Source organism: Ctenopharyngodon idella, chromosome 3, assembly GCF_019924925.1.
Source record: "Ctenopharyngodon idella isolate HZGC_01 chromosome 3, HZGC01, whole genome shotgun sequence".
Classification (NCBI taxonomy): domain Eukaryota; kingdom Metazoa; phylum Chordata; class Actinopteri; order Cypriniformes; family Xenocyprididae; genus Ctenopharyngodon; species Ctenopharyngodon idella.
Genome location: NC_067222.1, coordinates 16,828,221 through 16,855,462, shown reverse-complemented (window position 1 = coordinate 16,855,462; position 27,242 = coordinate 16,828,221). Strand labels below are relative to the sequence as shown.

Genomic DNA, 27,242 nt, shown 5'->3' with positions numbered 1-27,242 from the left:
ATTCGTTCGTTGGTCTGGACCACTCTTAGCTATACCTTGTCACTGTTGACAGAATATAATTCTGAAGTTGTAATACACCCAGCGTTCGATTAGGATAATGGCAAACAATAAAATGCAAAGATTTGCTGCTAAATTCAAATGTGCTTTGGTGCTGTCAAATATCACAACTATTCAGTGTTTTCAACCACATCAAGTTTATTTTAGATTTCAGACATTTAAATACACATTTGAATGAAGGACTAGGCTATTTAAAAAAGACATTTATAGTTTGTTAAAAATCAAATTCCATACACTGATGTCTGTGGAAGCTGCAATAATAACCCTTTTCAGTTATTTAATTTGATGAAGTGTTTTATTCATATCAGATACACATTGAGTATGAAACAATAACGTTTACTCGATTCTACTCCCAGTTCACCTGGCTACAAGTATCTGAATCTAAACTGGGTTCAAAAAACGATCACAGTTGTGTGTGGGTTAAAACACATGAAAAACACATGTTCAACAAGGAGCACTTTTCCATTGCGTGTACAGGACACTCATCACGTACTGAATACTATTTCTGTTCTGTTAGTAAGCTACTGATGCGTAGTGTAAAGCTTGGGTGCCCCCTGCTGGCGAAGCTGAGTTTGACAAGAACAATTTTAAGCAAAACACGGTGCAATCCAGTAATGCAAATTAATGTCAAAATGATTTTCATTGTTCTCAGACAACAGTCATTACTGAGTTCAACTTTTGAATGTCTTGTTGAATGAGTGTTGATAGTCTGAGGATCATCAATATTAACAGAGAAACTGCTGAAAACACTCTTTATTTCATGTCAATAGTTCCTGTTTCCCCCTCATTTATTATGCTGATGTCTTCAGATCTGCTGTAAATTGACACTTAAAGCTGAAGAAGAAGCCGCACACGTGTGATCAGTGTGGAAAGAGTTTCTCTATTAAAAGTCACATGAAGATCCATGCAATGGAGAAACCACATCACCACAGTCTGAGATCATGATAAGAAGTTCATCTTTATGTGCTGAACAATTTTACTTGCAGTGACTGGTGGGCATATCAATAGGACAAAATTCTCACAATGTATTCATACACCTCTTGTTGTTCAATTTTAAGAAAAATTTTAACTTTTTATGGTTAACTCGATCAAAATCTTTGGATGATCAATAAAACACTTAAGAACTGACTATTGTTTATCTCTATACTTATTTACTATTTCTTTTATGGCATAAATGCACAGACCAGTGCCATGATTGGCTTTAAAATCCAAATTATTTTGCATCGACACAGACTGTTTTTTAGAGAAGAAAAAAAAGTCATTCCTGACTAGAGGACTTATAAAGAAAGAGTAGTTTGTGCTGCACTGGGTTGAAAATTTAGGAAACATTACCATACTTTACTTTTGAAATGATTGTACATTCAGCAAATATCTGATTTAACAGTTAATTCCTCCAAACACCAGAGAGATGAAAACGTCCCGTCTGCTCCTGATATGTTGAGCTCATGATCTGTGTCATTAATGTTCATTTGTGAAGGTCTTGTTCTTGTTCACAGAGAATAAAGTTCATCCTGCGGTTCATCTTCTGTTCATCTGATGGCAGCATAAGTCACTGTATCATTATGATCCTGAAAGAACAGATTCTGTCCATTAATATTGATTTCAGCAGCGTATAGATGAGAGAAGATGAGTGATTTTCTCTGAATAGGACTGGTCAGTGGACAGTGATGAAGAACAAGGGAAAGTGCTGGTATCTACTCACATCCACTGATTTTACTGGCTTTTTATTGGAGGAAGTGACCTCAGAATAAGTCACATGATCATCTGTCTGCTCCTAAACATCAATGCAGAGAATCAAGTTTAACACACACAACAGACACATATCTCTCACTATAATATGTAGAATAACACTAAAGCGTTCAGTAAATCACATTATTGAACAGACAGTGAACGTAATGTTTGATGATTTAGTTGACTCACATTGGCTCTGGCAGCAGGAGGAATGGACGTGTTGATCGTCTCATACGTCCCTTTATGTTCATTCTCATCTTTGACCTTCAGACAACAAACAGTTCAACTGCATGAATGACACTTTATTGAGCTTTAAAGACAGTGATCAGATCTAAATCACTGCATTACTGAACTCACCGCAGAGTCGACTGTCCCTCTTTTATTATCTGAGAATTTATGATAAAACACACATGAAAGACACAGAATGTAACAATAAGATGTTGTTGAAGCATTAAAATGAATGATAAATTTGACTTGATAACTCTTTGAGATTGACATTACAGGAATTCTCAGCAGGAATAAACTTCTGTTTGATAATTAATGATGAACATGTGATTGTTTGCTCATCATTACAGTGAGATCTGAACTGTTTTTAATTGTTGTAAAGGAGTAAATCTGAAACTCACCAGCTGTTTTTCTGCAGATCAGCCAGAGAACAGCAAGAAGGAAAACAGCGACTGCAGCGACAGAAATCACTGCGACTGAAGAAGAGATCGAGCTCAGAGTCAGAGACGGACAGAGACAACTGGAGACAATTACAGACAAAGACAAAAGCCATCGACACCGAATGTGATTTCAAACCATTCTGACTCTACCTCTGACTGTAGATTCATGCACATCCTGAGCTGTAAAGGATAATTGTTCATTACTGTAGAATATGACAATCGTATTTTAACACACAGAATAATAAAGACTCTTCCATAACTGATTCATGAGATTGTTTCTCACCTGAATACTTGACAGTGTATCTGACTGAGGTCTGGAGTTGATTTCTGAGAGTAAGCTGACATCTCCACTCTCTGTTGTCATCTTCATTCAGGAGTGTTGTAGTCAGATTGATGATACAGTGATCTGATGAGAATAATATCTGATATCTGGAGTCTGTCGTCAGATCAACACCAGCCTGATTCACCCACAACAGCTGAAGTCCCTCAGAACGGACCAAATCACGACAGGATAATCCAGAATACCACTGACAGGAGAGAGTCACAGAGCGACCTGGACTGATCTCAGTCTGTGAGGATGATGATGATGATGAAGAGACTGAAACTAAGACACAATAATCAACAGAGTTTAAAGGGAAAATCTATTGATCACATAATCATAAACTTACCATGAAGAACATGCAGAGAAACACGTGCATCAGATCCTTGTTTTTGGTCTCTTTTTGGACCTGTCCATTGTTGGCAGATGTAAAATCCAGAATCTTCTTCTGTGACGTCCTTGATGTTCAGAGAGCAGTCAGACCCCAGACTCAGACTCTCATGTCTCTCTGTGTCTTTCTTCTTTATCCCTAAAGCAATCAGTTCAACTGCTGCTGAATGTCTGATACTGTTATAGATCCATGTAGTCGATGTACAGTCAGAAAGAGCATTATTACAGGGCAGACGGACATTTTCACCAGAACTGATGAACACATTCTCATCATCCACTCCACTGGTACCTGAAACACAAGTACATCTAATTGATCATAATGCTATATATTAATAAATGAAGGTAAAACATACCAACATAAAAAGCAGAAGATTCGAATCATTGTCTTTTTTCCTCATGAACACAATCATCACACTCTCCAGAATAAAGTATTTGTCTTGATCAGAGAGCTGTTGAAATCTCTTAATATGAAGATAATTGTTGATCATCAGATGTTTGAGTGACTCTATGTAAGGAAAGGACCAAAATTAGCTCAAATGAAATAATTAATTTATAGGGAATTATAAAGAGTCATTTAGTTTACGACCGAGCAACTGAATCGTCCAGCGTTCATAAGCTCTTGTAGCAGATGTGAATATCCACTATCGTGAAAACACTGATTAGAGGGTGGTAACTTTAAGATCGACAGTTTAAGACATTAAATTTTACAAGCACATAATACAAGACACTTTCTTTTAAAATCTACAGGAGACCTTATTGATTATTCTAACACAAACACGCACACACACACACACACACACACACACACACACACACACACACACACACACACACAAACATTCATACACGTTGCAGAACGAAAGGAAATGAGAGAGAGAGTTTTAAGAGAGAGAGTGATATGATGAACAGGATTTCTAGCAAAGTATGCACTTCAAAAGACCTGACCTGAACGAACCATGAATCATTAATTGAATGCACCAGTTCAGCTTTAGAATCTGGAGGTACTTGCTTGAGTCGACTTTAAATGTGAATCTCCTCGTCGGCGTGGAGAAAAGGGTTTCCCGAGTCGATGATTTGTTGCGGGATCTTTTCAGGTCTGGATAGTGGTTAGGTAAAACCAATCACGTTTGAGCTTGCTGGCAAAATGAAAGGAAGTCTCTTTGTCGTGGCTGGAGTTAAAGTTGAGGCGGCAAAAGTCGTTGGTTGAACTTTGCGGCAAAACTTAGAACACGAGACTCTCAACGGAAAAGAAAATTAAGTAAAAGAAAAGAAAAGTGAGTGAAAGTTGGATGGCTTGAATGAGCTGCTTGTCTGTCTTTTGTTAGCTTGGTCTTGTCTTTGTTTCCTCTTCTTGTTACTCCATGGTTACTCTTTGCTTACTTTGGTCACTGCTTACTAGTTCTTTGTCTTGGGATATGACTATTTAAACTTGTTATTTCCGGTCTCTGGAATTGCTGGCTTTGGCAGAGAGTACCGTTTTAGACATAATTTCTATTAAATGGAATATGATACATTTTACACAGATTTCATTCAAGCCATGATTTAGAGGAGAGGAAGAGAATTAAAAACATATCCGACACCAAATACTTTCATTCAACCATTCAATAGTTACACAGTTACATGAATTGTGGGTGTTCTAAAATGTAGCATGTGTAGACATGATATCCAGTCCATTTCAAATTGTTTGGAGCAATTTGATGCAGTTTTAGTTATAGAAACAGTCTTTGTTGGTTTTTCTGTAAAGTTAGGTCACTCAGAGAAACAAATCTGCATTGTCTCTGTCTCTTTTGATCTGGAGATCAAAGACTCTTTATCTTCTTGGTGACCATTTGGTTTGTCACAAATAGCTTAAGTTTGTCACTTCTCCTTCTGTCAGGAAGCATGGGTGTCCTAAAAGTACCTAGCAGGGTACTTCCGTAGACGGACTGGAGCCAAAAATTAGATTCTCTGAGTTTGGGTTTCTGGAATTATGTTTTAAAAGAATCATCTGAATGATTCATTTGTCTGGTTCGTCCTCAGTCCTTACATCTATGTCCAGTATCAGGAATAATACAGTATGATCTGTATGTATCAATACACAACTCTGAGATCACAACGTGAATGTGTGCAAGAATAAACTGAGCGTGTTCAAATCAACTCTTTCCAGACTAATTCCACTAAATGTCTTTAGAGAAAATCCAGATTTCTTTACCTGTGAGAAGTGAAGAGAGAATGATCAGTCCCAGCAGACACAGATCACACTTATCAGCCATTTTCTGTTTCTGTCAGTCTTTCTCTTCATTACATATAGTTACAGCTCTTCCTTTAAACACTATTAGCTCCTCCTGTGGTTGTGAACTTCCTCTAGTCTGACCGACTGAGTGTTGAAATCCTGCTAGAGATGATATATAGTGACACTGCATGATAGAGAAGTGTTGCTTCACCAGGGTTCAAATAGATTTCAGTACAACTATGTCTTTTTCATTAATGCTTAAATGTTATTCACAGCACATTTATACTGTAATAGGAACTGTCCCTCAAGAGCATCTGATGTGGTGATGTGCCCTAACCATAACCATAACCATAACCAGAACCACTAACATAAGAGAGATCAGGCTTTGACAGGACAGCGGTTGTGAAACTTGTTCTTCAGTGTAATAAAGTTCATATTGTAAACCACACTGGCTCAACACACATCTGATCTGAACACTATAGGATGTACTTCTGCACACGAGAACATTTACTGTTAGTTTCATTTCATTATTTTGAAATTTCCTGCATGCAGTTAAATTATAGAAATCAAATCATTAAATTATTAGTGTTCAAACAAACTCTTTATTAAAAGTCAATGGACTACATAAAACAAGTTGACAAGACCTTTCGGTGTTCATCCAAACACCATCCTCAGTTGTAAAAACACAGGAAGTGACTCTGGCAAATATACACCTGCTACAGTCACATGATCAGCACACAAGTAGAAGTCACATGACTTAGGTTAACCACATAGTATGCTTGTCAGAGTAGATGGTGTTCCTCTGCTCTTATGGTCGTGCCCCTTCTCCTCCCATGGTGGAGCACACTGACCCGTCCATACAGCACCGTGGCATCGTTTCTGAGACATCATTATATACATGGGACAGATGATGTCTCAAACCCCCTCCTCTATTCAATGAGGGACGCTCCACCCTCACATGAATCGCCTCCTTTACGCCTCGTTAGTTTTCTCTGTCCTCATGGTTGTGAAAGCTGTGTTTCTTTTGTTGTAGGCGCTACTCATTTCCCATGTTATTATATCCGGCTAATTCAACATTTAAGACATTTTAAACAATTTTCAGTTCAAAACTCACTTTCAGACACCAGTGAATAACTTCTTTGCGATCCGATGAGGATTCTGATCAAAATATGAGGCAGAAATACATATGTGATGCCAAATCACTGAATACACGTTAATGGAAAATACCAGAGACTGCTTGAGGAACGTAGACATTTCAGCTGCTGAAATGGTGAGGTCATGTGACGTTGTTCTGTGGAGGCATGTTAAGGGCAGATTTTAGGGAAGTGCTGCGGGGCCACTGGCCCAACAGTGGAAATGCAACTTGAGGTTGTTTGATATTTAACATGTTTCAATATATTTAAAGAATACCTGGAATAAATAAATGATCAAATACGTTTATTTCAAAGATTCAGCAAAGAATCTCTCAGCCATGATTGAAATAACATAGAAAATGAATACGGGTCATTTTTGACCCACGTTGTGCATTAGAAGGACTTTTTATAGCTTGTGCATCAAAGGGTTAAGAAACTGTTTGACTAATGATAATTCTTGTAGCCCATGTCTAACCTCAAATGACGGTGATTACAGTTAGACAAGTTCAGACAAATGACGAATAAAAAATGTGTAAAAAAGGCTACAGTAGCCATATTGTGACCAAATGACATTCCGTGTCATTATAATTCACAGTCTGCAAAAAAACAAAAAACAAAACAAAAACAAAAAAAAACAGAGTGATCTTTAATATAAAAAAATCTTTCATAGACCATATATTTTGCTTTCTTGGGCTATAATTTTGTTCCGCAGAGACCTGTACATGAGTTTAGGAGACATTTGAATTCAGTCTCAACCACTCAACTCATATTTTCTCGCATGCAGTTGTGCTGCTGGTGTGTTGTTTAATATAGATTTGTGTGTACAGTTGTAAAGATTCTTTTCTGCCAGTGTAAACTTATTAAACATATTTACACATATTTGCAAATTATAGGCTATGCTGCATTTATTAAAAATGGGCTTTTAACACATCAGTCATACATTTTAACACTCTCTGAAAGAAATATGCACAAGTAATAAAATGAATTCCAAGCATGAATAAGTAAACTTCAAAATTATACTCAAATTTAACTTAAAATACACTATAACTTCAGGATATTAAATGTATTTTTTAAATATACTTTCAGTGCATTGTTACAATTGTTACATATTCAGTCACGTTCTGTTTGTTGTCATTTGTCACATGATCTCCTTTGTTCTGTTTTCCCGCCATCATCAGTCACCATGGACACTAACTTGATTGTCACAGCTGTTTGTCATTTTGGTTAGTTGCTCCATGTATTTAAGTTCCTGTTGCTCCTATGTTCATTGTCCGGTCTCGTTTTGCATGAGTTGTGTTGTGGGCCTCCCTGTACCTGTTGGATTTATCTAGTAAAGACTTATCTTATCTCCTATCTCCTTCGTCGTGTGTTTCCTGCGCAAACAACCCGTAACAACAATTACTATTTTGAGCATATAGTTTAAAATATACCTAACATATATTTTGAAGTAATATTCAAATAAGTACTCTTTTTAAAAAAATACACTGAACATTCAAGTATGTTTTTAGAAAATATACTTTAAAATAATTGTAATCCAGTATGTTAAAAGCTGTATTGTGAAAATAGGTAAAAGCATGATGCTACAATTTTTAAAGATGGTAAAATTGTTTTGTAAGTATATTTGCAATGTACTATTGAAAAGGGAATATACTTGCTGGGTTACTTTATCCCAGCATTTATTCGGACCAATATTTACCCAGTGCTGGGTTGCCAAATGGGTTGTTTTTAACCCAGCCTTTTTGGAGTGTAGGATCTGTAGAATGGGTTTGCCAAAACGGTTAACCAAAGAAAATTATTTCTTGTTACAGTATAATTGATTTATCTCAAACTATAACCTCAGTGTTAGAAATTTGTGTGAGCATGTGTGTGAGCAACATTTGAGTTATGTCAACAAAGAGCAGCACGGAATACTAGGAATAGGAAATAATTGTGTAACTATCAAATTGTTTCTGGAGAAGTACCGGGAGGGAGCTTTTCCACAGAAACTCATTCTGCTTGTTTTCACAAACGAGCCCCAACCTTCTGAAGTTTCAGATTCCCTTTTCTTAGCAGTAACTGTCAAAGTGCCTTGCAGATAAGTGTCCTTATTAAACCCACCCCTTTCTGAACAGACATAAAAGAACCTGAAGCATTATTTCTGTATAGTCCTTCTGTTTCTGACACATGATGGATCTGCAAGTCTCCGTTGTTCTTCTTTTCATTTTTCTCACTGGAGGTACAAAAAACATCAAATATTGAAATGTATTATTTGTTAGTCATACTGTAGAGAGCTAACTCAATGTCTTTCTCTGTTTGTAAGGATATTCTCTCAAGTGTTACTCGTGCACATCTGTTTTGACGGGCTCCTGTGAACTGAAAGTGGAGACATGTCCAGTTGGAAATTTTAAATGTGCAAGCGGTACGGTAGAACAATCCATTGGTAAGTCCAGAATAATGTGGAAATCTGCTGTATAAGTGATCATACTGCTGGAGAGAAAGTATACTTGTAAACTGCTAATCTTGGATTTTTTTTATTATCCTATTATTTGAGCATTTATATATTTTTTACAGGGTTCGCTAAGGTGTCTATCACAACTAAAGGGTGCCTAGATAAATGTGAAACAGGGACTGGACAGCTACCAACCAGAGAAACAGTGACTTATAGCTGCTGTGACACTGATCTTTGCAATGCAGCAGGTATTGGCCTTTATTTCATCATGCACTAGCAGTTTGATCTCATCCACAGTAACTCAAAATGAGGCCAATTTACAAACAATAATAATTCAATATGAACATGTGATTGTTAATAAGCAGCACAATATTAAAAGTAGTCAAAAATAGTGTAAAGCTATAGCAGCATGAAAAGGAGAAGCTGATGAATTAGTCAAGTATTTTCAAAGTTTTTATTGTTTTTAAAAAGTTGTGAGAAATTGATCAACAACAAAGATGCAGTTTTCTTAGTAGTAGCAGTAGTGATAGTAGTAGTAGTGTGGTGTTAATTAATACGAATTTCCTTGCTGTCTTGATTAGACGGAGTGTATAAGGGAAGCTTCCTCCTGCTCTTGTCTCCTCTGCTCTTCTACCTCCTGTTTCAGTGAATCCAGATGAACTTCAGATTCTACAGCAAAGACCAGCAGAAACTCAATATGATACACTATCTGATACTGAATAAAGCTTGTTTGCTGCTCTGCTCTTCTTTGGTTTAAGGAACTGAAAATATGTACTTTTAACATTAAACAAATTACTGCATCAAAACTAACACATGTATGAATTTTCTTTGCATAAAGGAAAAGTTATTATAGAATGTAATAAATAATTAAAGAAAAACATTGCCGTTTTAAAAAGTGTGAAAAACGTCTGTAATAAAATATTTACATATGTGTATTAAACATTTCTCTTAGTGAGTGATGGGAAATTTGTTTAACTTTTGGTTCAGTTAGTAGTGTCACGGGTGGTAGTATATAAGTAGAGCCCGAAGACAAAGACTGTAAGAACACAAGCCCTGTGTTCAAACAGCTATTTTTAGTGGTGTCCAAAATCTTAGTGGACATTATCGAGTATGTATGTATGCAAACTATTCCACAACTCATAAGTAAACTATTCCACAATGTTATGATGTAATCCTGTGTGTATGCATGTCCACAAGTTGTAATTAGCCTAGTTCAGTCAGGACCACTTAAGTCAAAAAATGACCAGAGACAAACTTTTTAGTCAATTTTTTATTGGCATATTTTGCTGAAGTTACATTTGGCATTGTGGCTCTGTTCCAAATTCCCCGTCCTTTTCATGAGCTCCATGAAAGATAAGACCGGGAACAGCAGCAGCTACTGTAGTCTGGCGCTACTTTATGTTAGATTCGACAAAAAATGAAGTTAAATACCAAATTTGCGATAAAAAATTAGCATATAATAAAACAACATCCCCAATGATAAAACATCTTAGGGCCGTTCACAAAAAGGAGGTGACAGAGGAGAATCAGGTAACAATTAACTAATTTGACGCACCATTTTACGTCAGATACATAAGCAGATCAATTTGAAGGTTTAAAAGACAGGGGAATGTAAATCAAACTGCTCAATAAATTACTAACGATTGTGGTTAGTCAGATTTAGGTAGCCTAGGTAGCATATGTGTAAAGGCCCTAAACAAAAAAAAGTTTATATGTGTAAAGGTCCTAAAAAGTTTGAGTCTGTTCCTGAACAAAATGCTTTTAGAATTTAACAGGAATTTTAGCTATAGTTTTATGATACTGGATGAAATATAAAAATCTATCTATCCACATACATAAGTGTATGTCTATGTGTGTGTGTGTGTGTGTGTAGGTAGGTATGTATGTAAATAGAATCTACCGCATATATTTCCCTTTCGAGGGAACTCGCGCTGCGTCTGATAGGATCGCTTTGGTAACGCCCTCAGTGTGAATGCGTCTGATGCACGTCTGTCAACTAGTCCAATGGCAAGAGTGAACGTCACGGGCGGGTGACGTCACGACCAGGAAAGGATAAATACACATCCGGCGAGACCGGCTTCAGCTTTTCTGCCTCAGCAAAGCGCTCTATGTGAAACTGTCCTTGTCTATTTATTGTTGTCTGTCCTGATATAGTACAGCTCAATATATATACAGTTATGGCGAACACACAGGCATTTAAACCGTGTACCCCTCCCTGCCCTTGTTTCCTTACGGGTGGGGATACACACGATTTGTGCGTGATGTGTTTAGGAGCAGAGCATGCTCTTTCAGCCTTCGAGGGGGCTGAATGCGAGCATTGTGAAAAGCTTCCTTTAAGGACGCTCCGCTCCCGCCTCGCACTTTTCGAGGAAAGTGCGCAGGCAAGCGTTCCCCACGGCTCTGGGCCGATGTCATGGGGCTTGCAGATGGATCTGTCAGCGGGGCTTGAGATGGGCATGAGTGCTCTTTCTCAGCCTTCACCTGGCAGATCCCTCGCCCCCTCGCTGGTGTCGGAAGCCCGCCCCGCAGCTTCTTCCGCCCAGGGAGAGGGCTCGTCGCGTTAGCACTCTAGTTCTGAGGAATTGGATGTGCTGAGCGTCGATATGGGGGAAGATGACTCGCCATCACTTTCCCCTGAGTATGAGGAGCTGGTGGATGTGCTTTCTCACGCTGTGTCTAAGCTAAGCATTGATTGGCCAGCCTAGAATCAGGGCGCTCGTCCGAAAAGCAAACATCAAATAAAGCACTTCCACCACGGGGTCTGCCATTCTTCCATGATCTGCATGATGAACTAGCGAGATCATGGAAGAAACCATATTCATCACGCTTGTTCAGTCCTCACGTCAAGCACTATTCTAACATAAGAGGGCTGAAAGAATATGGTTATGGGACGATGCCCCGGGTTGAACAGACGCTTGCGAGCTATCTGTCCCCGGGTTCAGCGTCGTCCCTGAAGACCCCCACGCTTCCCACAAAACCACTTAAAGCTACATCAGGGTTAGTGGGAAAAGCGTATACGGCAGCAGGTCAGGCTGGTGCGTGCTTGCACACTATGGCTATTCTGCAAGCGTACCAAGCAGACCTGCTGAAGGATCTGGATGATGGGGAGAGGATTGGCCCAGACGCAGTTCGAGAACTGCGTCGAGCCACAGATCTGTCTCTGAGGGCCACCAAGGAGACCGCCAGAGCTGTTGGGCGGTCTATGGCAGCCTTGGTGGCGACAGAGAGGCACCTGTGGCTCAATCTGTCTGAGTTAAAGGATAAAGACAGGGCCTTTCTCCTCGACGCCCCGCTTGTGCCTTCTGGCCTGTTCGGCGACGCGGTTACATCAGTCGTCGACAGGTTCCAGGAAGCTAAGAAGCAAGCGGAGGCGTTTAAGAAATATCTACCACGCCGCCATCCATCCTCTGGGGCTGCTGGGCGTGAGCAGCCCCAGCCGTATAGCTCCTCATACCGAGCGCAGCAGAAAGAGAGTGTCGCCTCTCATGCTCCACCTCAAAGACACGGTGGGCCGGGACGGCACTCTCAGCCCAAGCCTTCTAAGCCGAAGACAGACCTGAGGGTTTTGCTTCAGGCGAAGAAGGCTGGGCAGAAGAAGTCCTGACGCCAGGGGTGTCAGGCTTCTGAGGGCAGCCCCGCACGGGGTGGTGTGGTACACACCTCAGTATACGGTGCCCGTTCCACCTCGTGGCCCTCAGGAGGCCGTTCTGCCAACCCGCCACCTCTGGTGATTCGGGGCGCAGCGGTTTCCACCGAATTAGTGACACAGTGTTCAGAACAACACAACGCTGCGTCACATCCTCTGAGGAGGATAAATTTACATCAGAAATGTGCTGTGAACAAAACACCAGAGGCCAGCCTCGAGAGGCTGGTTCCCTTAGTAGATTTTCTGGTAGAGTGGAAATCTCTTCAAAATATCTCACGTTGGGTCCTGCAGATTATAGAGAAAGGTTACAAAATCCAGTTTTGGTGCCATCCACCTCTGTTCAAAGGAGTGCTGCAAACGTCAGTGCTTCCACAGCAGGCTCTGGTGTTGGAGCAAGAAATGAAAACCTTATTAGCAAAAGAGGCTATAGAGAGGGTTCCGGTTGCCGACAGGGAGTCGGGGTTTTACAGCCGGTATTTCTTGGTTCCAAAAAAGGATGGGGGGTTGCGCCCTATTTTAGATCTAAGACATCTGAATCGAGCAGTACAGAAGCTAAAATTCAAGATGCTGACGATAAGTCAAATCGTGACTCAAATCAAATCCGAGGATTGGTTTGTCACAATAGATCTCAAGGACGCATATTTCCATATCTCCATCCTTCCACAGCACAGGAAGTTCCTGAGGTTCACCTTTGGGGGCGAAGCGTACCAATTTCGGGGTCTTCCTCTGTTCGGCCTAGCTCTCTCACCCCGCACATTCACGAAATGCATAGATGCAGCACTGGCCCCGCTCAGGCTGCAGGGCATACGCATCCTGAATTATATCGACGACTGGTTGATTTTAGCACAGTCAGAGGAGATGGCGGTTCGGCATCGAGATGGCGGTTCGGCATCGAGATGTCGTTCTCGCACATATTCAGAAATTGGGGTTGAGACTGAATGCCAAGAAAAGCGTGCTAACTCCACGACAGAGGACCACTTTTCTTGGTGTGGTTTGGGATTCAGTGACAATACGAGCATGTCTCTCTCCAGTTCGCATCACTGCCATTCTATCAGCCATGAAAGAATTGAAGCTAGGCCAGTCACGCACTGTAAAACAGTTTCAGAGACTGCTGGGTCTGATGGCAGCAGCGTCCAATGGTGATACCTTTTGGCCTGCTGTACATGAGACCCTTACAGTGGTGGCTCAGGACCAAAGGGTTCTCCCCAAGGGGCAACCCACTTCATATGATCAAGATCACGCGGCGCTGTCTCCACGCCTTGATCATATGGAAGAAAAATTGGTTCCTGTCCCAGGGCCCTGTGTTAGGAGCTCGATGTCGCCGTGTCACTCTGACGACGGACGCTTCTCTCACAGGATGGGGAGCGGTAATGGAAGGCCGCTCAGCTCAGGGTCTGTGGAAGAGTCATCAGCTCTCGTGGCACATAAATTGCCTGGAGATGATGGCGGTCTTCAATGTGTTGAAGTTCTTCCTTCCAGACCTGAGGGGCCATCATGTGCTAGTCAGGACGGACAACACATCGGTGGTCTCGTATATGGCGCAACAGATCCTCCTGTGGTCTCTGGGGAAGATGCTCTCCTTGAGAGCTATCTACATTCCAGGGACTCAGAATATTGGAGCAGACATCCTGTCGAGGCAGGGGCTGAGGCCAGGGGAATGGAGACTTCACCCAGAGGTGGTGAAGCTCATATGGGAGATTTATGGCCAAGCGGAAGTGGATCTGTTCGCGTCTCAGGATATGACGCACTGTCCACTTTGGTTCTCCCTCACACATCCAGCTCCTCTGGGACTGGATGCCATAGTACAGACGTGGCCAAGGCTGCGTCTGTATGCATTTCCCCCAGTTGTTCTGCTCCCAGGAGTTCTGGAGAAAATACGCCAGGAAGGGATAAGTCTACTGCTAGTAGCACCTCACTGGCCGAGCCGCATATGGTTTTCGGACCTGATAGCTCTTCTCGATAGCTCACCTTGGAAGATTCCGATCAGGAGGGACCTCCTGTCTCAAGCGGGGGGCACGATTCTCCATCCCCGTCCAGAAATGTGGAATCTGTGGGTTTGGCCTCTGAGGGGGCCAAACTCATAGAGGCTGGTCTCTCAACTGAGGTTGTAGAGATCATTCTTCAATCCAGAGCTCCTTCCAAGAGGAAACTATACGCTTTGAAGTGGAAACTTTTCACTTCCTGGTGTCAAGAACGGCAGTTGGATCCAGTCTACTGCCCGATAGGTTCAGTACTTGAGTTCCTACAGTGCCGCTTCTCATCTGGGTTAACCCCATCTACACTTAAAGTATATGTCTCAACTATATCTGCTTACCATGCCCATGTGAATGGTACTACTGTCGGGAAGAACCCGTTAGTTATTCGTTTCCTCCGTGGCACCCAGAGGCTGAGGCCTGGGATGCGTACGAGGGTCCCTGCTTGGGATTTGGCCATTGTGTTAGAAGGCCTATCTACAGCTCCATTTGAGCCACTTGAGTCAGTCTCAGATAAGTTCCTGACACTTAAGACTGTCTTCCTTCTCGCTATATCGTCCCTTAAGAGAGTAGGAGACCTTCAGGCCCTTTCAGTGTCCCCAACCTGTCTTGAGTTTGCGCCGGGGATGGTCAAAGCCTTCCTCTACCCCAAACCTGGGTATATCCCTAAGGTTTTGACTAATGTTCCAAGGCCTATTGTGTTGCAAGCTTTTTGTCCTCCTCCATTTGTTACCCCAGACCAGGAGAAACTGAATCTGCTGTGTGCGAGCACTGGACACATATGTCCACAGAGCTGCCCTGTGGAGGAAAGCAGACCAGTTATTTGTGTGCTTTGGACTCTAAACACACTGTAAGCAAGTGGATAGTTGAGGCTATTTCGCTCGCTTACGAGGTCTCTGGCCAGCAGTGTCCTTTAGCTATCAGAGCACATTCAACTAGGAGTATGGCGGCCTCCAAGGCCTTAATTTCAGGGGTTTCCCTCAAAGAGATCTGCGATGCGGCCAGTTGGTCCTCGCCTCTCACTTTTGTGAGATATTATGACCTTGACCTGGACGCAGCTCCAGGATCATCGGTGTTACTGTCTTAAGTGTGCCACAGTTTCACACAGACAGGTATTTGTGATTGTGGCGTTTTGGTATATCGTTCCCAAAGCAAGCCTATCAGACGCAGCGCGAGTTCCCTCAAAAGGGAACGTCTCAGGTTACGTATGTAACCATAGTTCCCTGAGAAAGGGAACGAGATGCTGCGTCGCGTTGCCATACTCCCTGCATCCCTGTGATCGATTTGCTTCAGCAATTTGAGCTGAAGCCGGTCTCGCCGGATGTGTATTTATCCTTTCCTGGTCGTGACGTCACCCGCCCGTGACATTCACTCTCGCCATTGGACTAGTTGACAGACGTGCATCAGACGCTATCACAGTGAGGGCGTTCCCAAAGTGATCCTATCGGACGCAGCGTCTCGTTCCCTTTCTCAGGGAACTATGGTTACATACGTAACCTGAGACGGTATATGGTGAACATATTCCTAGTCTTTACACTGTGTCTACTGTCTACACCTGACGCAGGAAGCACGATGTGACAAATCCCCGAAGTAAATGCCTTGTTCTATTTATGACCAAGCAGCACTTGCAATACGTCTAATAGGAAGGACAAATGGATTTGCAACGGTCGCTTTGTCACGCCCGGTGTAGAGAGTTTCTCGCTGTATGGCACGGTAAGACGCGACAATGTTAGACACGGTGTTGGTATTAAAAAAAAAAAGAATCTAAAATAACAGTGAGGAAGAGAATTCTTTCGATTCCAGAAACAGGAATCGGAATCAGAATCGATTCCAAAAAATCCGGAATCGAACAGCCCTAGTATCTTCAGTGTGTTTCATTCTGCAGGGTTCTGGATCACTCATGTTCTCACTGTCCTCTTTAATAAACTCAGTCTTTGCAGATTTCAGCTCTTCCCATTTATTGGGGAACTGCTGTGGGAGGAGCTTCACTGATGATGTGACTGCAGTGGGAGGAGCTTCACTGGAAAAACATTAACATAAACACAAGAATAAACATACATATTTGTAGTCATCAAATCCCCTCAGTCTGTTGACAGCAATGAAATGAACTTTAAGTGTCAATTTCCAGCAGATTTGAAGACATCAGCATAATAAATGAGGTGAAAACAGGAACTATTGACATGAAATATGGATTGAGCTCTTGACTGTCCTATGTACAGCTGTTATCACTTTAAAAGAATTCATGTGAGTTAAATGTGGGACAATGGCCTTCATCATTGTTACAGTATGCTAATGCTCTGAATCAGATGCGAGGGAATCGTCATTATGCTGATTGAGGACTGTTGTGTCTCTTACACCTCTAATCTGTGCCGTTTGATTCACAGGACACACGTTTCTTCACTACATACTATTGATCTACTAGTGTCTTCTAACATGTTTGGTCTCATCTGACAGCTTATAAACTGAACAGAACTGTGCTGAACTTAATACAGATCCTAATGTACAGTCTAGATACTACTGCTGAAACATTAATTGAGGAGAATATGTTAATGCACTCTCTCTCGTGATCACCAGCCATTATAGTTTTTCTATACAGTATGTTGTTCAATTCTACTATCTGTATATTTACACGTGACATAATACAATTAAAACAACAACTTTTTCTGCCTTAAAGGCTTTGAGAATCTTTGAAATCCTATGTTCTCCTATTAGTTCCAAGAAAGACAGATTATTTATACTGGAGTCAGATAAATAACCAAATTATGCTTGTTATCGTTCAACTGCTTTTTGTTCCAATTATTGGTCCAAAATAGCCAATACTCCTCACAAAATGAAGAGTTTTATCAGCAGCTCTGTTAATATTGACGATCCTCAGACTATCAACATTGATTATTTGATTCAGGATATATGAGAAAAGACTATGAAATAACTGCTCTATTGAAAGATAATACTGTTATCCCTTATTTAAGATATCAAAGCAATGTTCAGTATTAAACCCATACGGATCACAGTTTGTCCAGTATAGGCTACATGTAGATTAGAGAGGAAGAATTAAAGTGTGAACTCAATGTAAATGAGTGTGTGTGTGTGTGTGTGTGTGTGTGTGTGTGTGTGTGTGTGCACGCTCATGTGAGAGTGAGAGCTCTCTGTCATTGGTTGTTGATACATCACATGATCATCAGGCTGGATGTTGACAGTGACGGGAGGTTTAACTTTACAGTGAGTCACTCAAGATGACAACTGTTATTAGTCCAGCTTGTAAAAGAAAAGAAAAAAGGTTTTCAGAAATATAAACCAGAATGGGAGTCTGAGGAGTAAAAGGCTTCCTCTGATGATGAACTGCATTAAGTGTAGATTATAGAGCTTTTTAGCTTAAGCTGATTTAAGTTTTAACTGCTTTGTATCGTAACCAATAAAATAAGTATTTTTATTGTTATCCTGTGAGACTTTACTTCATCTGAGCCTCAAAACAGAAGAAGCAAACGAGAGTCTTCTCCATCATTCCTGAAGATCTTCTGCTTTCACACTCCATCACTGTGAGAAAAGAAGAAACTAATGTTAAATTAACACACATTTCATTTGAACAGATCACACAATTCTCTTCTTTTAAATGACATCTTTATAAATAAAACATATAGTTATATATATCACTCTGTGTAATAACAACATCATACTAAAATTAAAAGCAAAACGTTTATAATAGTTTAGTTAAATGAGCATATAAATAAAAGTCTGAGATGGGGAGAGTTTTCAGTTTCTGCACAAGATCTAATTACTTTATTACAATCAATGTTGTTATAAAATCAAACCATGTTTCATAGTTATAGTCAATTCATAGTTATTTAGCAGTAGTTGATGAAGATGAGTGTCCTTATGTTTGTTTTTGTATTATGTTTTATATGTGTCATATTGTGAGAAATAACAGTATTGTCTTTCAGTAGATCAGTTTTATAGTCTTTTCTCATATATCCTGACTCAGATGATCAGTTTCTAACAGCAAATACTCAGAATAAAGTGAGATGATCTGAATGTCTTGTTGAATGAGTGTTGATAGTCTGAAGATCATCAATATTAACAGAGAAACTGCTGAAAACACTCTTTATTTCATGTCAATAGTTCCTGTTTTCACCTCATTTATTATGCTGATGTCTTCAGATCTGCTGTAAATTGACACTTAAAGCTCATTTCATTGGTGTTTGATGACTACAAATACATACATTTATTTCTGTCTTTATGCTTCATCTATTTTTCTTACCATTATTTATACTTGGAAGAATTTACATTTCCCTTTCAAGGGAACTCGCACTGCGTCCCGAAAGGGGCGCTATGGGAACGCCCTCAGCGTGAATGCGTCTGATGCACGTGTGTCAACTAGTCCAATGGCGAGAGTGAACGTCACTGGTGGGTGACGTCACGACCAGGAAAGGATAAATACACATCCGGAAAGACCGGCTTCAGCTTTTGTGCCTCAGCAAAGCGCTCTGTGTGAAACTGTCTCTGTCTATTTATTGTTGTTTGTCCTCAAGCATTATATATTTCTAGACAGGAGTTTATTGGCGAGCAAATAGCAACTTGAGTCGTGTGTGCTTCCCTGCCCTCGCTACTATACGAGTGGGGATAGACGCGATTCATGTGTTGTTTGTTTGAGAGCAGAGCATACATGTCAGCTCTTGTATTGGGATCTGACAGTGTTCATTCATAAATTTCCCGATGTGATGCACTATCGAGATTTTTTAGCTCTGCTCCACTTGGCTTTTTTCTTTAGGGAATAAAGTCTTAAGCAATAAAGAATCTATGGCTTGGATCTTGCGTTTGCCGAGGCTACGCGTTGTTTTCGGGTCTGCAAACTGCAATAAAAAATCTAGTGGCTCTGATCTCGCGTCTGTCGAGGCGACGCGCAGATTACGGGTCTGCAAAACTGCAATGAAGATTCTAGTGGCTCTAATCTCGCGTTTGCCGAGGGGACGCGTAGATTACGGGTCTGCAAAACTGCAATAAAGAATCTAGTGGCACGGATCGCGCGTCTGCCGAGGCGACGCGTAGATTTCGAGTCTGCAAACTGCATTAAAGATTCTAGTGGCTCTCATCTCGCGTCTGCCGAGGCGACGCGTAGATTTCGAGCCTGCAAAATGCAATAAAGAATCTAGTGGCTCTGATCTCGTGTTTGCCGAGGCAACGCGTAGATTAGGGTGTGCAGACGGCAGTTATAAATATTCAACCAATCATTCAGACCGTGTACACTTGTCTGGTGATTCATTGATGCATTTAATTTGAGGAGTTAAATGGGATATTGCCTGGTTTTTAAAAGCTATATGTCTGCACTAATAACCCTTTATTTGATGTGTGTATGGCCTATGTGCATACTATATTTAGCATTTCTTTCAGACAGTATTAACTTGTCTGATAGATCATTTGCTGCATTTAATTTTTCAGGAATTAAATGGACAGTTGGCTGTAATTTAATTTAGAGAAATTAAAATAATACATATTTATCTGACTTTAAGTAGTTAGATTCATGTATTAGTTCAGCCTTTCATGTAGATCCTGACGCCAGTGGTGTTAGGCTTCTTAGGGCAGCCCCCTGCGGGGTGGAGCGGTGTACACCTCAGTATACGGTGCCCGTGCCACTTCGTTGCCCTCAGGGGACCGATCTGCTAACCCCATCACTCTCGGTGCTTTGGGGCGCAGCAGTTTCCAGCAAGCTTTGATTCAGCGCTCACACGACGTTGCATCAGGCTCGCACCCTCTGAATGAAATCTAAGGGCAGCCCCATACGGGATAGAGCGGTGTACACCTCAATATATGGTGCCCGCTCAACTTCATTGTCTGTATGGGGCCGTTCTACCAACCCTGACACCCTTGGTGCTTCAGGGCGCAGCAGTTTCCAGCAAGTTATGACTCAGCGTTCACACGACGCTGCGTCAGGTTCGCACCCTCTGAGGAGGGTCGAAAAGCAGTCAAATGGGTTGTTTCCTGCCAGTGTATTTCAGGTCACCAAAGTGGCTGCTCTAGGTATACCAGAGACCAGCTTTGAGAGGCTGGTTCCCTTTTGTGGATTTTCTGGCAGAGTTGAGGCTTCTGCCAAATTTATCTCACTGGGCAGGCTCTGGTAATGGAACAGAAAGTAAACTCTTTTGCGAAAGGAGCTACAAAATGGGTTCCTCCTCCCAGCAGAGAGTTAGGGTTTTTAGGGCCGCTACTATTTTGTTCCAAAGAAGGATGGAGGGTTGCGTCCTATATTAGATCTTAATCATTTGAATCGTTCAGTCAGGAGACTTGGGTTCAAAATGTTGACGCTAAACCAGATCCAAGGACTGGTTTGTCATGATAGTTCTAAAGGATGCATACTTCCATGTCTCTATCCTTCCACAGCATAGGAAGTTCCTCAGGTTTGTTTTCAGGGGCAAAGTATACCAATATTAGGTTCTTCCATTCGGTCTAGCTCTATCACCTCACACGTTCATGAAATGCGTAGATGCAGCTCTGGCCTTGCTCAGGCTGCAGGGCATACGCATTCTGAACTGATTAGATGACTGGCTAATATTAGCGCAGTCGGAACAGATGATCAGTTCGACATCGAGATGTCGTTCTTGCTCATATAAAAATTGGGGTTGTGGCTGAACGCCAAGAAGAGTGTGCTTTCTCCATTACAGAGAACCACCTTCGTGGGCATGGTATGGATTCAGTGACGCTGCGGGCCGTTCTGTCGCCCACTCGTATTTCTGCAATCTTTTCAGTCACACAGGAGATATATCTAGGCCAGTCACTCACTGTAAAACAGTTTTCTAAAACTGTTGGGTCTGGTGGCAGCTGCATCCAATGGTGATACCTTTTGGCCTGCTGTTCATGAGACCCTTACAGTAGTGGCTCAGGACCAAGGGTTTTCCCTGAGGGGGAACCCACTTCATATGATCAAGATCACACGGCGGTGTCTCCGCGCCTTGGTTATATGGAAGAAAAGTTGGTTCCTGTCCCAGGGCCCTGTGTTAGGAGCTTAATATCATTGAGTCACTCTCATGATAGATGTTTCTCTCACAGGCTGGGGAGTGGTAATGGAAGGCCGCTCAGCTCAAGGGCTGTGGAGGAGTCATCTTTTGTGGCACATAATTGCCTGGAGATGATGGCAGTCTTCAATGCGTTGAAGTTCTTTCTCCCAGACCTAAGAGGTCATCGAGCTGTCTGGACAGGCAGTGCATCGATGGTTTCTTGTATAAATCAACAGGGGGGGTCAGCGCTCGCGCCCACTACCTGGCACACCAGATCCTCCTGTGGTCCCTGGGAAAGATGCTCTCCGTGAGAACAATCTTATTCCAGGGACCTAGAATATAGGAGCAGACGTCCTTTCGAGACAGGGGCTGAGGCCAGGGGAATGGAGACTTCACCCCAAAGTGGTGAAGCTCATATGGGAGATTTATAGCCACGTGGAAGTGGATCTTTCGCGTCTCAGGATACGACTGTCCACTGTGGTTATCCCTTACGCATCCAGTTCCTCTTGGACTGGATGCCATGGTACAGACATGGCTGGGGCCATGTCTATATGTTTTTTTTTTTTTTTTTCCCCAATTGTTCTGCTCCCAGGAGTTCTGGACAAAATTCGCCAGGAAGGGATAAGTCTACTGTTAGTAGCACCTTACTGGCCAAGTCTGATATGGTTCTTGGAACTTGTGTCTCTCCTCGACGGCTCTCCCTCGGAGATTCTGATCAGGAGAGACCTTCTATCTCAGGTGAAGGGCTTGATTTTTCACCCCGCCCAGAAGTATTGAACCTGTGGGTTTGGCCCCTGAGGGGGCCCAACTCATAGTATCTGGTCTCTCAACCGAGGTTGTGGAAACCATACTTTACTCCACAACTCCAGCCACAAGGAAACTATCCTTGTATTTCTGCATTCCATGTCCTTGTGGATGGTATAATTGTGGGGTATAACCCTTTGAGGTATCGTTTCCTTCGTGGCACTCTGAGGCTGAGGCCTGCAGCATGCACTAGGGTTCCTGCTTGGGAGTTGGCCTTTGTGTTGGAGGGCTTATCTGCAGCTCCATTTGAGCCACTTGATTCTGTCTCAGAAAAAATTCTGACGTTGAAAACTGTTTTCCTCCTTGCCATTTCTCCCCTAAAAAGAGTAGGAGACCTTTAGGCCCTATCTGTATCCCCTACATGCCTTGAGTGTGCACCAGGGATGGTCAAAGTGTTCCTTTAGCCTATAGGGTTATATACCTAAGGTTCTGACCAATATTCCATGGCCTATAGTGCTGCAAGCTTTCTGTCCTCTGTTCTCAGATCCAGACCAGGAAAAGTTGAATCTTGTGTGTCCAGTGTGAGCACTGGACACCTAATGTCCACAGAGCTGCCCTGTGGAGGACTTCAGATCAACTGTTTGTTTTGGACCGCGCTATAAGGGGTCTCCCTGCGTCCATGGTTAGCAAGTGGATAGTTGAGACTATGTCACTTGCGTATGAGGTCTCTGGTCAGCAGTATCCACTGTCTGTCAGAGCTCACTCTTCTAGGAGTATGGTGGCTTCCACGGCCTTGTTGTTGGGGGTTTTCCTCAAGGAAGTCTGTGATTGTGGTGGGCTGATCCTCGCCACTCACGTTGTGAGATGATATATCTCGACCTGGACACAGCTCCAGGCTCATCAGTGCTCTCGTCTTAGTGTGCCACAGTTTCACACGGACAGGCATTTTGGAATTATGGCGTTTTGGGATATCGTTCCTATAGCGCCCCTTTCGGGACGCAGTGCGAGTTCCCTCAAAAGGGAACGTCTCAGGTTATGACTATAACCATGGTTCCCTGAGAGAGGGAACGAGACACTGCGTCGCGTTGCCATACTCCCTGCATCCCTGTGATCGATTTGCTTCGGCAATTTAAGCTGAAGCCGGTCTTTCCGGATGTGTATTTATCCTTTCCTGGTCGTGACGTCACCCACCAGTGATGTTCACTCTCGCCATTGGACTAGTTGACACACGTGCATCAGACGCATTCACGCTGAGGGCGTTTGCCATAGCGCCCCTTTCGGGATGCAGTGTCTCGTTCCCTCTCTCAGGGAACCATGGTTATAGTCATAACCTGAGACGTTTTATATTCTGTTGTCAATGAGCATAAAAACAAACTCAGTAACTGATATATTTTTTTATTTTGGTGGATCAGCTCCTCCCAGTGCAATTCATCATCAATAAAGATCCACCCACATCACTCACATCATCAGTGAAGCTCCTCCCACAGCAGTTCACCAATAAATGCTGGAATATTCCCATCAGACGAGCATCAGAGCTTCAGGAAGGTGTGAAGAGTTTCAGTCATTCATCATTCATCATGCCTTAAGATTCACATGAGGATCCACACTGGAGAGAAGCTGTTCACATGTGATCCATGTGGAAAGAGCTTCACAAACAAATGTGATCTCGATGTTCACATGAGAGTTCATACTGGAGAGAAGCCATATGCATGCAATCAGTGTGGGAAGAGATTCAGCCAATCAGAAAACCTTGTAAGTCACATGAGGATCCACACCGGAGAGAAGCCGTTTATATGTGATCAATGCAGCAAAAATATATAAATAAATAAAATTTAGGGCATCAAACCTGAAGGAACACCTGACAGTTCATATGAAGGAGAAGCCACATTCATGTTCTGTGTGTGGAAAGAGTTTACAAAAACATGAGAAAATTCCTACATGTGCTTTGAGTGTGAGAAGACTTTTACTACAGCAAACAGTTTAAAACTGCATGAGATGATCCACACTGGAGAAAAACCTTACAAGTGTTCATACTGTGACAAGAGATTCAGTCAGCCAGCAAATCTGAAAATACATGAGAGGATCCACAGCAGAGAGAAGCCGCACACGTGTGATCAGTGTGGAAAGAGTTTCTGTACTAAAAGTGACCTGAAGATACACATGAAGATCCATGCAGTGCAGAAACCACATCACCACAGTCTGAAATCATGATAAGAAGTTCATCTTATGTGCTGAACAATTTTACTTGCAGTGACTGGTGGGCATATCAATAGGACAAAATTCTCACAATGTATTCAGACACCCCTTGTTGTTCAATTTTAAGAAATAACTTTTTATGATCAAAATCTCTGGATGATCCGTAAAACACTCAAGAACTGACTATTGTTTATCTCTATACTTATTTACTATTTCTTTTAGGGCATAAATGCACAGACCAATGCCATGATTGGCTTTAAAATCCAAATTATTTTGCATTGACACAGACTGTTTAAAAAAAAAAAAAAAAAAGTAATTCCTGACTAGAGGACTTATAAAGAAAGAATAGTTTGTGCTGCACTGGGTTAAAAATTTAGGAAACATTACCATACTTTACTTTTGAAATGATTGTATATTCAGCAAATATCTGAATGAACAGTTAATTCCTCCAAACACCAGAGAGATGAAAACGTCCCGTCTGCTCCTGATATGATGAGCTCATGATCTGTGTCATTAATGTTTATTTGTGAAGGTCTTCTTCTTGTTGACAGAGAATAAAGTTCATCCTGCGGTTCATCTTCTGTTCATCTGATGGCAGCATAAGTCACTGTATCATTATGATCCTGAAAGAACAGATTCTGTCCATTAATATTGATTTAATGCAGCAGCGTATAGATGAGAGAAGATGAGTGATTTTCTCTGAATAGGACTGGTCAGTGGACAGTGATGAAGAAGAAGGGAAAGTGCTGGTATCTACTCACATCCACTGATTTTACTGGCTTTTTATTGGAGGAAGTGACCTCAGAATAAGTCACATGATCATCTGTCTGCTCCTAAACATCAATGCAGAGAATCAAGTTTAATACACACAACAGACACATATCTCTCACTATAATATGTAGAATAACACTAAAGCGTTCAGTAAATTACATTATTGAACAGACAGTGAACGTAATGTTTGATGATTTAGTTGACTCACATTGGCTCTGGCAGCAGGAGGAATGGACGTGTTGATCGTCTCATACGTCCCTTTATGTTCATTCTCATCTTTGACCTTCAGACAACAAACAGTTCAACTGCATGAATGACACTTTATTGAGCTTTAAAGACAGTGATCAGATCTAAATCACTGCATTACTGAACTCACCGCAGAGTCGACTGTCCCTCTTTTACTATCTGAGAATTTATGATAAAACACACATGAAAAACACAGAATGTAACAATAAGATGTTGTTGAAGCATTAAAATGAATTATAAAAATCTGTTGTTTGACTTGATAACTCTTTGAGATTGACATTACAGGAATTCTCAGCAGGAATAAACTTCTGTTTGATAATTTGATATAATGCACATGTTTCTATGATACACTCAATCTGAACATGTGATTGTTTGCTCATCATTACAGTGAGATCTGAACTGTTTTTAATTGTTGTAAAGGAGTAAATCTGAAACTCACCAGCTGTTTTTCTGCAGATCAGCCAGAGAACAGCAAGAAGGAAAACAGCGACTGCAGCGACAGAAATCACTGCGACTGAAGAAGAGATCGAGCTCAGAGTCAGAGACGGACAGAGACGACTGGAGACAATTACAGACAAAGACAAAAGCCATCGAAGCACCGAACGTGATTTCAAACCATTCTGACTCTACCTCTGACTGTAGATTCATGCACATCCTGAGCTGTAAAGGATAATTGTTCATTCAGATGCATCATACTGTAGAATATGACAATCATATTTTAACACACAGAATAATAAAGACTCTTCCATAACTGATTTATGAGATTGTTTCTCACCTGAATACTTGACAGTGAATCTGACTGAGGTCTTGAGTTGATTTCTGAGGGTAAGCTGACATCTCCACTCTCTGTTGTCATCTTCATTCAGGAGTGTTGTAGTCAGAGTGATGATACAGTGATATGATGAGAATAATATCTGATATCTGGAGTCTGTCGTCAGATCAACACCAGCCTGATTCACCCACAACAGCTGAAGTCCCTCAGAACTGACCCAATAATCACAGGAAAATCTAGAATACAACTGACAGGAGAGAGTCACAGAGCGACCTGGACTGATCTCAGTCTGTGAAGATGATGATGATGATGATGATAATGAAGAGACTGAAATTAAGACACAATAATCAACAGAGTTTAAAGGGAAAATCTATTGATCACATAATCGTAAAATTACCATGAAGAACATGCAGAGAAACAAGTGCATCAGTTCCTTGTTGTTTGTCATTCACATATTGTCTGCAGGTGTATAATCCATAATCTTCTTCTGTGATGTTCTTGATGTTCAGAGAGCAGTCAGACCCCAGACTCAGTCTCTCATGTCTCTCTGTGTTTTTCCTCTTTATCCCTAATTTAATCAGTTCATCTGTCCCTGAATGTCTGAATCTGTTATAGTAGTTGATTTGCAGTCAGAAAGAGCATTATTACAGCGCAGACGGACATTTTCACCAGAACTGATGAACACATCAGTCACTTCTGCTCCAATCATACCTAAAACACAAGTAGAGTATTATGTTATACTGTATATTAATAAATGAAAACATAAAACAAAGCATAAAAAGCAGAAGATTTCAATCATACAGTCTTATTTCCTCAACTCTGAGATGACATGAATGTGTGCAGAATAAATGTGTGCAGAATGTGTGAAGAATTAACTGATCATGTTCAAATGAACTCTAAATGTGTCAAATGTGACTAATTCCACTAAATGTCTTTAGAGAAAATACCGATTTCTTTACCTGTGAGAAGTGAA

At 41.5% G+C, this 27,242-nt stretch overlaps 2 protein-coding genes and 2 long non-coding RNA genes across 3 annotated transcripts; 1 reads left to right on the top strand and 3 right to left on the bottom strand.

The window, feature by feature from the left end:
• Positions 1 to 27,242, bottom strand: part of LOC127508111 (zinc finger protein 234-like) — a 404,421-nt gene that overhangs the window by 80,344 nt on the left and 296,835 nt on the right.
• On the bottom strand, positions 176 to 26,498 carry LOC127508225 (uncharacterized). The gene is made up of 8 exons (XR_007928721.1): positions 26,273 to 26,498; positions 26,128 to 26,157; positions 25,937 to 26,011; positions 25,628 to 25,656; positions 25,460 to 25,534; positions 25,242 to 25,313; positions 24,587 to 25,103; positions 176 to 1,094 (listed from the first exon to the last, which is right to left on the bottom strand). It is a non-coding gene; the product is annotated as an uncharacterized LOC127508225 (long non-coding RNA).
• On the bottom strand, positions 992 to 5,515 carry LOC127508173 (uncharacterized). Its single transcript, XM_051885902.1, has 9 exons — positions 5,354 to 5,515; positions 3,122 to 3,451; positions 2,737 to 3,057; positions 2,604 to 2,633; positions 2,415 to 2,489; positions 2,146 to 2,174; positions 1,978 to 2,052; positions 1,760 to 1,831; positions 992 to 1,625 (listed from the first exon to the last, which is right to left on the bottom strand). The coding sequence occupies exons 1-9, from the start codon at positions 5,412 to 5,414 to the stop codon at positions 1,587 to 1,589; spliced, it is 1,032 nt and encodes a 343-aa protein (XP_051741862.1). The 5' UTR covers positions 5,415 to 5,515; the 3' UTR covers positions 992 to 1,586.
• Positions 8,499 to 9,880, top strand: LOC127508223 (uncharacterized). The gene is made up of 4 exons (XR_007928719.1): positions 8,499 to 8,722; positions 8,807 to 8,926; positions 9,058 to 9,183; positions 9,517 to 9,880. It is a non-coding gene; the product is annotated as an uncharacterized LOC127508223 (long non-coding RNA).

Coding starts and splice junctions, on each gene's coding strand:
- LOC127508173 (XM_051885902.1), bottom strand. CDS start 5,414: ATGGCTGATAAGTGTGATCTGTGTCTGCTGGGACTGATCATTCTCTCT. Junction 2,053..2,145: donor GAGGGACAGTCGACTCTGCG/GTGAGTTCAGTA, acceptor TGTTGTCTGAAG/GTCAAAGATGAGAATGAACA. Junction 1,626..1,759: donor AGCCAGTAAAATCAGTGGAT/GTGAGTAGATAC, acceptor CTGTTCTTTCAG/GATCATAATGATACAGTGAC.